The sequence below is a fragment of the Tasmannia lanceolata genome, unplaced genomic scaffold (assembly GCF_043159265.1).
Source record: "Tasmannia lanceolata isolate RefF3 unplaced genomic scaffold, GAP_Taslan_0.1 ptg000048l, whole genome shotgun sequence".
NCBI lineage: Eukaryota > Viridiplantae > Streptophyta > Magnoliopsida > Canellales > Winteraceae > Tasmannia > Tasmannia lanceolata.
The window spans coordinates 3,202,056-3,214,368 of record NW_027518725.1 but is presented as its reverse complement, the minus strand read 5'-3'; the positions used below and the strand labels follow the sequence as shown (position 1 = coordinate 3,214,368).

The window sequence follows — 12,313 nt, the reverse complement described above, 5'->3', positions numbered from 1 at the left end:
AGGCATAAGAGTTTGAAATTCTGATTTGGCCTTTGTTCTTTGACTGAAATAGACTTGTGACTGAAATAGGAGTAGTTAGGGGCAAAAAGGGAATCTTCCGTAGGGTTGATAGTAGGTCCATACTAGTTTGATCTGAACCATCCATTTCTCCATAGTTTGGCCTTTGTTCTTGTAGATCCGAGGGTTGCGATCATCCTGTGGAAATGATTTTGGGGGCACAACATATTCACGTCGCGGCCCATCAAATGGACGGCTTGGATCATCCTATTGTGTGGACCGTACACTTCATTTTGAAAAATATAAGTGGGGCCTACAATTCGGCCTTAATGTTACTATACAACTTGAACCATAGGATGATCCAAACCATCCATTTGATAGGCCATAATGTAAATAGGTTGTGCCCCAAAAATCATTTCCATGAGATGATCAGAACCCTCCAATCTATAGAGGTTTCTACAACTTGCAGTTTCTCTTTAGCTCGGAGGGCTAGGATCATCCTTTGGAAATGATATTTTGAGGTGCAAAGACCTGGCAAACGGGCGGGCCGGGCCGGATTTGACCCGGCCCGTACGGGTCCGGGTCAAACGGGCCGGGTCAAAGTGACCCGGAAAATTTTACGGGTCGCGGACCTTGGACCCGCACCCGGCCCGTACGGGCCGGGTTGACCCGCAGGTCACCCGGGTTTTTTGCCTTTTTTTACACGTTTTCTGTTATTTTTTTCCCTGTTTTTATGCCTACATTTTTCCTATTTTTTACACACTGTAATAGGATGATCCAAACCATCCATGTGATGGGCAATGACATAAATAGGTTCAGCCCAAAAAATCATTTCCATAGGATGATCCTAGCCCTCTAATCTATGTAGGAATCGCATATTATTATTTATGGAAACCTCTACAGATTGGAGGGCTAGGATCATCCTATGGAAATCAATCATAGGATTTTTACCCATGTTTTATCCATTGTAATAAAAAAGACAAATATCCATCCATTGTAATAAAAAAGACAAATATACATCCATAAAATGATTATCAAAAGACAAACAGCCCATGTTTAGCACCCAACCATCCATTGTAATAAAAAAGACAAATATCCATCCATAAAATGATTATCAAAAGACAAACAGCCCCTGTTTAGCCCCTGTTTTAGCACCTGAAACAGGAGCTGTTTAGCCTCTGTTTAGACCCTGTTGGCCCCTGTTTTGGCGCATGTTTAGCCGCTGTTTTGGCCGCTGTTTTGGCCCCTGTTTTAGTCCCTGTTTAGCCTATGTTGGCCCCTGTTTTAGACACCCACAAAATGAATTTTACAAACAATGAAACAGAAAAGTTCACAAAGTGAAGTCACATCTTTAAGCCGCATTTAAATTATCCTACTCCTAAAGCTTTCGCCAATGGTCTTGTTGAAACCTATCCAAGGCATGCTACTCATGGTATAGTTCCTGTGAACAAAAATAGGCATTTACAATACATGATGAAGGGCCATATGAACACAATACATCATTGTTATCATCAATATAACTATATAACTAAATATTTTACCTGCAGCTTCCAAGGCATTAGTGGTAGTGGATTCTCTCGACACCGACGCCAACAGGTTCTTGGATAATGGCACCACTAGTTACTCATCACTTGGATCATCGCCTGCATTTACCAAATACAAATAATTAATTTATTAAAATACATAAGAAGAATATGATTAAATATTATTTGTGTACTGTAAATCAAATATTGCAACTTACTTTCTATTTCATAACCAAACAACCAAATTCTAGAGCAAATCACCGCTTGGGCATTTTCCGGTCGAATTGAAGTTCGGTATTTGGTGAGAACTTTGGCTCCAATACTAAAAGCCGACTCCGAAGCAACGGTTGTTATGGGGATGCTCATGAGATCACGCGCCAATATAGATAGAACGGGATACCTCGCGTGGTTGTCTCTCCAATACACTAAAATATCCATGTTTGCATAGTGTTTGCGATCGAACTTTGGCTCTTCCAAATAGAGGTCTAGTTCGGACCTTTTTGCGCTACTATTTCCACCATCATATTCATAATAATCAAATTCCTACATTATTAAGATATGAAAGTCAATAATAAATTAATAATACACAAAATTTAAAAAGAAACTACCACAAGTGTTTAGGGGGAAAAGAAAACTTACACTAATGTCGTCATTGTTGTTACTACCGCCCCTATTTTCCACCAAAGAATGGTTCGGAGTTACCACGGGACATTTGGTAACATATTCTTGAAAAAGGTAAGTCAATGCACTTCGAACAATATCCACCTTCACCTTGTGATTGTCTTCATCAATCTTCTTATAGCAAAATTCTACAAGATTCATCTTGAAGCGAGGGTCAAGCACAACGGCCATAGCAAGCACAACACTATAAGAGTCCCAATACTTTAGAAACTTTGGTTTCATTTCTTGTGCCATGCTACTAATAACAGTATCAACACTCTCTATCTCTTCATTTAGGCGCAAATGAATTTTCCACACACATTGGAAATATAAATTCGCTGTTGGATACTCGGAACCCGATAAGAGAGTTGTAATATCAAAAAATGGCTTCAAGAATTTGTGCATTTTCTCCCCCCTTTCCCATTCATCTCTTGTTGGACAATACTTGTAACCCGGTTCCATCAAAGCATAATGTGCAAAAGCCTCACGATATTTGAGGGCACTCTCAAGCATTAAGAAAGTGGCATTCCATCTTGTTGGTACATCCATGCGCAAACCCATTGACCCCGTCACTCCCACTACTTCACAACACTCCGCAAATTTCACTAATCTACCCTCGGATCCTTTAACAAATTTAACACTTTCTCGGATCTTGTTTAATGCAATATTAGCCACATTCAAACCATCTTGAACAATGAGGTTCAAAATATGAGCCGAACATCTTATATGGAAAAAACTACCTTCACATACTAAAGCTCTTTGAACTCGAAGTTGGCTCTTTAAGATTTCAACCAAAGTGTTGCAACTAGATGCATTATCCAAAGTTAGAGAAAAAAATTTCTTTTCGATCCCCCATTCCTTTAAGAATTGAAATATCTTCTCCGACAAAAGAACACCACTATGAGGTGGAGGTAAGTGGCAAAAATTGAGAATCCTACTTTTTAAATTCCACTTCTCATCAACATAGTGAGCGGTGAGGCAAATATAACCCTCGGTCGTACAAGATGTCCATACGTCGGATGTGAGACATATCCTACCGGGAACCCTCTCCAAAGCAAGTTTGAGTTTTTCTTTCTCTCTCTTATATATTTTCAAACAATCGGCTTTGGCGGTATTTCTACAATATGGTTTCACATCATGATTTAGATACGTGTGAACATCCCTAGTGCCTTCATGCTCTACCATTGAGAAAGAGTAGTTATGTTTCATTATTGAAATGGCCACCTTCTCACGATATGTCTCTTGACATAATTTTTTACCCCTCAATTGCATTTCATTACTTAAATGCATCTGTCCTACATCCATATTTTCACGTTTTGGACACTTGGAGTAGTGCTCTATTAAATTCTTTGTCCCATGACTACTACTACCAACGGCATAACTTTTACTACACAACTTACATCTTGCCCTTTCTTTCTTGTTCTCGTCAAAGTATGATTCATATTCATCCCAAATTATTGCTTTACGCTTCTTACAAACTCTACTTGCAGTACTATCATTAAGAAAATTCTCATTATCATCATCTACATCTACGGAGGTACTCATATTCACAGTGAAAGACATTAATGATCAAAGGAGAAGCTGCATTATCGAAAAAAAAAAAAGAAAAAAAAAGAAAGTGAACATCAATAGAAGCAAGATAGAATCGCCAAGATAGACTTGCCAAAATATAAAGTAATAACAGTAACAATTAAAGAAGCCCCAAAGACGACATGGAATGGGGCTAGAACAAATGTTATCAAAACAATAAAAAAACAATTAAATGACAATTGAGATATCACATGTAAATAAACCGAAACAACCACTCTCTTGTGTAAATTGAAGCAACCACTCTTTTGTGTAAATTGAAGCAACCACTCACATGTAAAAAAATTCCAGCAAAAATGTTTTTTTTTCTTGTAATCCAAACAGGGCCTTAATGAAAATGTAGAGAAATTGCAATCAATACAGAAACTTATGTGATATACCTTCTCAGAATAGTGACAGGCAACACAGGATCCAGCAAGGGAACATTCAAAGGACGCGTTCCCTTTTGTTTCCCTAAAACTCAGCATCGATCTACGCTGAGATCTCCTTTCTTCAACATCTTTTCCCCTGCAATTCCACAATATCTTTTTAGTAAAATCGACCATCAAAATCCATCAGAAAATTTCTCTCTCTCTCTCTCTCTCTCTCTGACCTTAGGGTTTGTGTTTGCGTGTGGGCGTGTGTGCTCCAGGGAAAAGTAGAGGAGGAGAACAGAGTTATCAGCAAGAATGGGAGAGAGAGAGAGAGAGAGAGAGAGAGAGAGAGGTACCTGTGGAGAGGTGGCGACGCCGCGACGCTTCTGGAGGTTGAAGAAGTAGAGAAGAAACCCAAAAGAAACGACCTTTTTTTTTTTTATGAAAGAGTGAAATGAAAACAAAGTTATAACTTATAAGGGAAAAAAAAAACGACATTTTTATGTTTAGTTTTTTACGGGCACCCGCGGGTCCACTCGGACCCGCGCAGTTTTGACGGGCCGGGTTGACCCGCGGGTCACGATAGAAACGGGTCACAACATCTTGACCCGGACCTGGGATTTACGGGCGGGCCGGGTCGACCCGCGGGTCCGGGTCAATTTTTGCCAGGTCTAGGTGCAACCTATTTACGTTGTGGGCCATTGAATGGATGGTTTATATCATCCAGTAGTGTGGCCTACCTTCCTCACAGATTAAAACAAATTAATTGGGCCCACCAACCGCTCATGCATGTTGGAGAGAGAGATCGGATTGGAGTAGTGTCGTACCGGTAAAAGGTAGATAGGAACCTGCTTAATGGGCTACGTCTCACTTTTCCCGTTAGTGAGCCGTCGGGGGTATCAGCACCCTTATATTTTTGGCATGAATTTTGGGTCATCGGGGATCCAGACCAAGCCCTAAAAAACGAACGGTTCGGATCAATCGAAACCAGGACCCACGATGCCATTACATAATGGGCTCCCAATTATATTACAATGACTCAGGTTGTGCCCTACTTAAGCATAAGCATACATAGGGGTAAATATGAGATTAAATGTAGAAAATAAAAGAATGGTGGTCCTTGAGGGTACCAAAATTACGTAGTTAACCACACTAGTCAAACCAGTATTTCATGCTCACACAAAACATGTCGAGCTGATTACCACTTTTTTGCCAATTACTTTACCTAAAATCTATCAATCAGAAGTTTCCAATAACTTCGAGGCAAACTGAATATTGTTCATTGAGGATGAGAGATTAAAATTAATAGTGGGTATAAACTAGATTTGAAGATGTGAGGATTAGAAGAACTAACCCTCCCAATTACAATTTAGGTTATTAGTGGGGAGATAAAGATGAAGAATAATGAGAACCCTTGGGACAATATCCTAAGGTGAGGTCTAGGGCTGCAACAGGGTCGGGTTTTTCAAAACCCTAGCCCAACTCTAGATCCAATTATCTCGGCCTTGATCCGCCCTGACCCTGAGTCACGGCCGAAAAACCTCAACCCATGGCCGGCCCTACAGGGCTCAGTGTTGGCCCTGGCCCTAATTGACCCTAGTGCCAAAAATAAAGCAACCACTTATCATATAGAACAAAATGATCAATAAACAGAGAAAGTGAACAAAATAAGATAATATGAATTCAACAACATGACGGGCAACAGAGACAATTAATAATAATAATCTAAAGAAACATCAATCCAAGATAATAGAAAACATTAGCAAAAGAAACATGCATAGATGGTTCAATTCTATAATAGAAAACCTAAGGTCGGGCCGGGTCATGTCAGGGTACCCGAGGCATTAACCCAGAATCCGACCCGACGTGAGTCAGGGTCTAAAAAAATGAATCGTGACACGCCCTCTCTGTTCGGGTCAGGGCCGACAGGGCCAAACTTGCACCCCTAGTGAGGTCTATAAGAGAGAAAACATGGAGTAGGGTCCACACCAGGAACAAAGTCTCGTGTGTGACACAAGAGCACATAAGAGGTTCCTAATCAAGCTTGAGATTACGTAGACAACCTTGAAAGGAAAGTTATCTTCATAGGAAGGAAGGGATATAGTTTCCTTTTGACTTAGAAAAAATAGAGGGAGGCCATTATTGCCTTCTCTGGCCCCATTAGGATTTGCTCATTCTTCCAATGCTCCTAATAGGGCTTTGCCTATATAGAAGTAACTTGGTGATGCAGAACAAAAGCAATGAAAGTGAAAGCAATCTCGAGGATTAAGAATGTGGCTTGCAAGTTTTGTAATAAAGGAGGAAAAGTGATAACAAGAAAAGAGGTCCAAGGTATGATTGACTATAATGTGCCAAGCCATTCGAATCACATACCATCATGAAAGACACTTAGTTTGGTGATCAATCCTGACTTAAGAGTTTTCATTAAGTAACAGTCCTAAAATAATTAAAAAAGGTGAAATAAAAGTTTTGTAGTGCCATTATCAAAATATGGTAGTGCAGAAATCAGTCCACATCTTTAATATATACTGAACATGTTTCTTTCAAGTTTTGGACCCACCATTTTACCTCATGTTTTGATGGGATGGGTCCCACGATCTCCACCCAAGCCTCTGAACATAGATAAGTTGTGCCCCAAAACACTCCATAGGATGATCCTAACCCTCTGATCCGTAGAGGTTGCAAATGGATGGACGGCATAGAGACTTCGGCAGATCAGATCGAGGGTCAGGATCATCATAAGGAGGAGATATTTGTAGCACAACCTAGGTAAGGCTCCAGCAAATGAATAGTTTAGGTCTTGTTTGTTGCAAGGATTTACATGAAAAGTTTGAAAAGCAAAATGTTTCTACATTTTTACATACCCCTATACAATTTTTGCTCGGAGACCTTCTATTTATGATAATATCCTAATTTAAACATAATCATATTATTTCCCTCTAATTTGTGGAAAATTTTTCATCTAAAATGTTTTTCCAATTACATGTACAACATAATATGCCCATGACTAATTTTCCGCTTAACTCGGCCTAATAAAATTAGTTTAAAAAGAGAGTCTATGATGTGACAAAGTGAGTTAGTCACATTATCAAAACATGGTAGTATAAGAAAAATAGACTTTAGTCAATTTGAGCCGGGCAGATCTTTCACCTTCTTCATGAAATTTTTCTAAAGGATTCATTAGCCGACCCAGCTAGTTTAGGACAAAGGCTTAGGTGAGTTGAGTTGACCTGAGGTAGTACAAGTATCACTCAATGGCAAGAAGGAAAAAAATAGACATTGGCACTACCATGTTTTGATAATTACACAAATTCATCCTATCCTTTATTATATAGCAAGTGGTCAAAAGTTATTATAATTCCCAAAAAGCTCTAAGAAGGTAATTAAATATGAAAATACAAGATGAGTTCGTGCAATTATCAAAACATGGCAGTCCCAATATCCTAACAAAAAAAGGGTGCAACTATCAACATTAGCGAGTGTGGTCCGCGTGGATATGTAAGAGAACGACGAGTCAAGGATGACTAGTCTAGTCTAGAGATAAAGAAGTTAAGAAGAGCAAACGTGTAATGCACAAATCTCGAGAGTAACATCCATTTGGCAAGATTAACGGTCAATTTGTTTTCTCAGACTCCTCATAAATGAGGTAAATGTGTATGGGAATCAGCACCATATTTGGTGGGCCACTACATATCCATATTGGTCTTGTGGGTCCCACTTCAAAAGGATGATCCTGGGAATTTGTAAGATCATCTGGCCAGCATGAGGTCTACAATGTGACCTATTTTAGATTAACGGCCACGATCATCATACAGACATGTGTGGTTGATTATCAATCTAGACAATTCATTCAGGCTGCATTTGGACTGCTGGAATAAGGCTTTTGAATTGGCATTGAATTATTTCCATTTCCCCAAGGAGGGAATGAAAAATTAAAATAAAAAATTGAATTTAAAAAAATCAATAAAAGTTTCATTCCCATCAAGGCAGAACTAGAATGGTCGAATACCATAGGATGGGAAACAGATTCCGGAATTCCTTATCTTCCATTTAATTCTGCTCTTGATTCTGTTCAATTTTTTTTAACAAATCGGAATACGATTCTAGTGCCTGATTCTGACAATCCAAACCGACCCGTAGTGGGTCCAACGATGAATCATCCATGGCCATAAAATCTGTTTTAGATGGGTCCCACCAAATTGAGGCGTCTAGATCAATTAAAAAAGAATCCACATGTCTTCTTTCCCTCATTAACTTTACACCCATGTTGAGAAGAAAATTGCTTTTGCTAATTTTCAAAAAGCAAAAAGCATTTGAACAGGGAAAGGTAAAGAAGAACGAACGAAAGATACAAGGGAAATGATGTGGACAGAGGGGGGAATGATATCCACCACTGCCATATTTTGATAATGGCACTACTAAGTTTATTTTCCACCCTTCAGTTGGTTGGGATTTAATGACAGTTACACTGCTATAAACAACCAATGAGAAAAAACAAAGTCGGTAGCACCATCATCAAAATTTGGTAGTGCGGATATCAACTACTTAAATGAAAAGCAAAAGCCGAATGCCGACATTTAACCGACACTCTCATCTTCAAAATTCGAAAGGCTCTCCCCACCACAAACTCGCTCTCAAACTACCAAAACAAGCAAAACTAAATGTCTTTTCTGATACCGCCACTCTTCTATTCAAAGATTAAAAGAGGCTAGACACGTGGCAACTTTTGATAAGTACCACACGGAACTTCCACGGAACTTCCAGATTTATCGTCACTCGACCGACATATAGGGTCCCACAACCGCCCATTCACGTTCACTTGCTACGTGTCGACCTCTCAATTGGTTGTCGGCATGCCAAATCACGTACTTGTGTCTCTTTTACTCTTTTCTTCGGGGGTGATGATTTTTTTCGCCTCCCCTGTAGGATAATGCGCCCTCTTTGAACGTGATTTGACATAAAAAAGCGTTAAAGACGCGTCCCCATGAATTCTCCTATAAAAAGCCCAAAGCTGAAACACATCTCACAAGTCACAAAACCATCAATACACACAGTTTTTCATTTCTCTCTGACGTTTAAAAGCTTTTTGTTCTTTTGATATCTTGTTTGTGCTAAGTTGGCCATGGCTGAAGAAAACCAACACTACAATGAGAAGGAGGTTGTCGAGAGTGAAGTTAAGGAGCGTGGATTACTAAATTTTATGGGTAAGAAGAAAGACGAAGAAAAGCCTGATGAAGAAGTTTTAGTCACTGAGTTTGAGAAGGTCCAAGTTGCTGAAGAAAAGGAGGAAAAGGAAAAGGAAAAAGAAGAGAAGGCTAGTCTCTTTGAGAAGCTCCATCGTTCTCACAGCAGCTCAAGCTCGGTAAGAACAAAGAAGAAAAAGGAAAGCAAAATCATTAAATCGTATTGCCACAATGCCACCCACTTCTTTTTGTTGAATTTGGAATGCACGAAAAAAAAATGAGTGGAAAGTTACCAAGTGGGTGGCACTATAAGAGATTTCATGTGGTGTGAGCCCGTATAGTCCAGTATTTTACTATGCGGGCGCACACCATAGGATGATCCAAACACTCCATTTGATGGACCACAGTGTAAATAGATTGTCTACAAAAAATCATTTCCTTAGGATGATCCTAGCCCTCGGATCTATAGAGGAAGGTTGGGATTGGAACCTTGGAAATCATTTTTGGACATAACCTATTTACGCTGTTGGCTTGTGGCCCATGAGATGGGAGTGTTTGGATCATCCTATGGTGTGGGCTGTACAGTATGTTTTGAAAAATGCGGGACTATACGGGCTTACAGCATATGAAATCTCGGCAATACAATATCATTTTAATCCTATGGTATGGGCTGTACAGCACTTTTTGAAAAATACTGGACTATACGAGCTTACACCATATGAAATCTCAGAAATACAATATCATTTTTTTTCTGGAAGTGAGGAATGATAGAATGAAGGGTGCCCTTGCAAAAATCAGCACAAAGGGCACCCCATATTAGTGGATTTTTGCAAAGTGAAGCGCTGAAAAAAGTAGAACGCACCTAAAAAATGTGAAAAACTTGTTCACTTTGCAAAAATCAACCAATAGGGGCGCCCTTAGAGCTGAATTTTGCAAGGGCGCCCTTGATTCTATCATTCCTCGAAGTTGTTTTTATGACTTTCAAGCTTCTTCTTTTTTTCTTTTTTTTTTTGGTTATGTCGATGATCCTATATTCCCACCCCCTAATATTTATGAAATTGCCATGTTATTTCCAAATGACACCAAATGCATTCCAATTTAGCTTCAATGCCTTGATCCAAGCTTCGTTTATCTCATACTAATGAGATCTACAACTTAGACAATTAAAAGCACATTATTAATATAAAATCACTTGTAAATGGAATCATCAAAACAAGAAGATAATGCCAAGATTGAAACCATTGGGCTTACATTCTCCTCTTTTTTTATAATGACATTCACAAGAGATTTGCCAATAAGTACATACATTTCTCTCCCCCTATGGCTTCAACAAAAAATGGGGCAAGAGACAAAAATCAAAGAAAATGATATATAATATATAAACTCCCCCTAAATCATGAAAAACATGCACACATATAACTCCCCCTATTTTGTTGACAAGTATAGTAGATGATGAATACTCTTTTAAGAGCGCCACTCAGCCTTTAATTTAGAGGGTGGTGTGGGCCACGGGGATAGTTAGGTTATGAAGGGGTATCCTGATAAAATGAAGGGCATTTTGGTAGTTTTGACTCAACATGTAAATGTGATCACGAGAGGAGGTCATCCAAGTGATATAGGGAAATGGGCCCACTCACACGATGGTGGACCCATTTATTTGGTGGGCGCCACCATAATGTGCTATGTGGCTAACCATTGCATCAATAATACTAAAACTGGTGGAGTCGACTCTAAACTCAGCCTAGTCGAGTTGACTCAATCAATACTTGAGTCGACTCCTATAAATCGGGCTACTCGAGTTATTTTTGAGTTCTGTCGAGTCAACTCAACCGAGTTTTGAGCAGAAACCTTTTTAAACCGTTGATCAAACCATTTGACTCAAATGAATCCAACAGCCTTGGTGAACCCAGCTGGATTCTCTTGTTGGGCTCACAGACACCAAGGCGTTCATAGTCTTTTGGCCCATTAGGCATACTAATCCTCATTGTAGGTCCAAACTAAGGACCTACTGCCTTGATGTCATATCAGGAGGCCCAAACAAAGGGTACCTCATATTAATATACAAAGGTCCATATGTTTAAGGGTAAACGAGTTATTTTACAGCCATAATCCATAGTCTTGTAAATCTTGCTTACTTATCTTCTTGCTTGATACTTTTCAGTCTAGTAGTGATGAAGAAGAAGAGGTGAAAGGAAAGAACAATAAGAAGAAGAAAGGATTGAAGGAGAAGATCAAGGAGAAGGTATCCGGTGAGAAGGCAGAAGAAGAGGAGAAAGTGGTCGAAGTGAAGTATGAAGAAGAAACATTGGTCGCCATAGAGGAAGTTGAAGAAATCCCAACGAAAACCACAGAGAAAGCCGATGAAATCCCAATGGAAACCGTAGATGAGAATAAGGGCTTTCTTGACAAGATCAAAGAGAAGCTTCCCGGCGGACACACTAAGAAAGCAGATGATGTGCCACCCCCCATGTCCACTGATGTCCCGATCCACGAAGGGGAGGGAGAGGCTGCTAAGGAGAAGAAGGGTATTTTTGAGATGATCAAGGAGAAGCTGCCTGGTTACCACAAGAATGAGGGAGAGTAGAGTGCCAACCATTGAAGTTCTTTTGTTTTCTTTACATGTTGTTATAATTATGTATAGGATTATTGTGTTATTTGCTTGAAGATGATGTGTGTTTAGGTACTTGATGTTGGTTTGTTTATGTGGAGGGGGATGTGAATGTAATAGTGTTGTTTTTATATATAGTAGTGAATTGTTTGTTTCTTTGTTTGTACAAAATTCTTATTAGTCCCAATATCCACCATCACTTACATATTTTATTTAGGCCCTGTTTAGCTTGCATGAAAAATATTTCTTGTGAAAAAAAATAAATTCTTCTTCCATGATTAATTTAGAGATAAATTATATCGCTATGACTTATTTAGAGGGATGTCTTTATAAATTGAAGGTTCTTCCATTCGGATCTAAACTATGGCTATATATGGGTGACATCGAAATAATTTTGGGTCT

The 12,313-nt window shown here is 39.2% G+C and overlaps 1 protein-coding gene across 1 annotated transcript; it reads left to right on the top strand.

Moving 5' to 3' along the window:
* The first annotated feature begins 9,138 nt into the window (after positions 1-9,138).
* LOC143864212 (dehydrin COR410-like) lies at positions 9,139-12,065 on the top strand. The gene is made up of 2 exons (XM_077375100.1): positions 9,139-9,482; positions 11,465-12,065. The coding sequence occupies exons 1-2, from the start codon at positions 9,243-9,245 to the stop codon at positions 11,885-11,887; spliced, it is 663 nt and encodes a 220-aa protein (XP_077231215.1). The 5' UTR covers positions 9,139-9,242; the 3' UTR covers positions 11,888-12,065.
* The last annotated feature ends 248 nt before the right edge of the window (positions 12,066-12,313 follow it).

What these genes read in the sequence shown, in the direction of transcription:
- LOC143864212 (XM_077375100.1), top strand. Translation starts at nt 9,243, where the DNA reads ATGGCTGAAGAAAACCAACACTACAATGAGAAGGAGGTTGTCGAGAGT. An exon ending in CTCACAGCAGCTCAAGCTCG is followed by an intron (nt 9,483 to 11,464) that starts GTAAGAACAAAG and finishes GATACTTTTCAG; the next exon opens with TCTAGTAGTGATGAAGAAGA.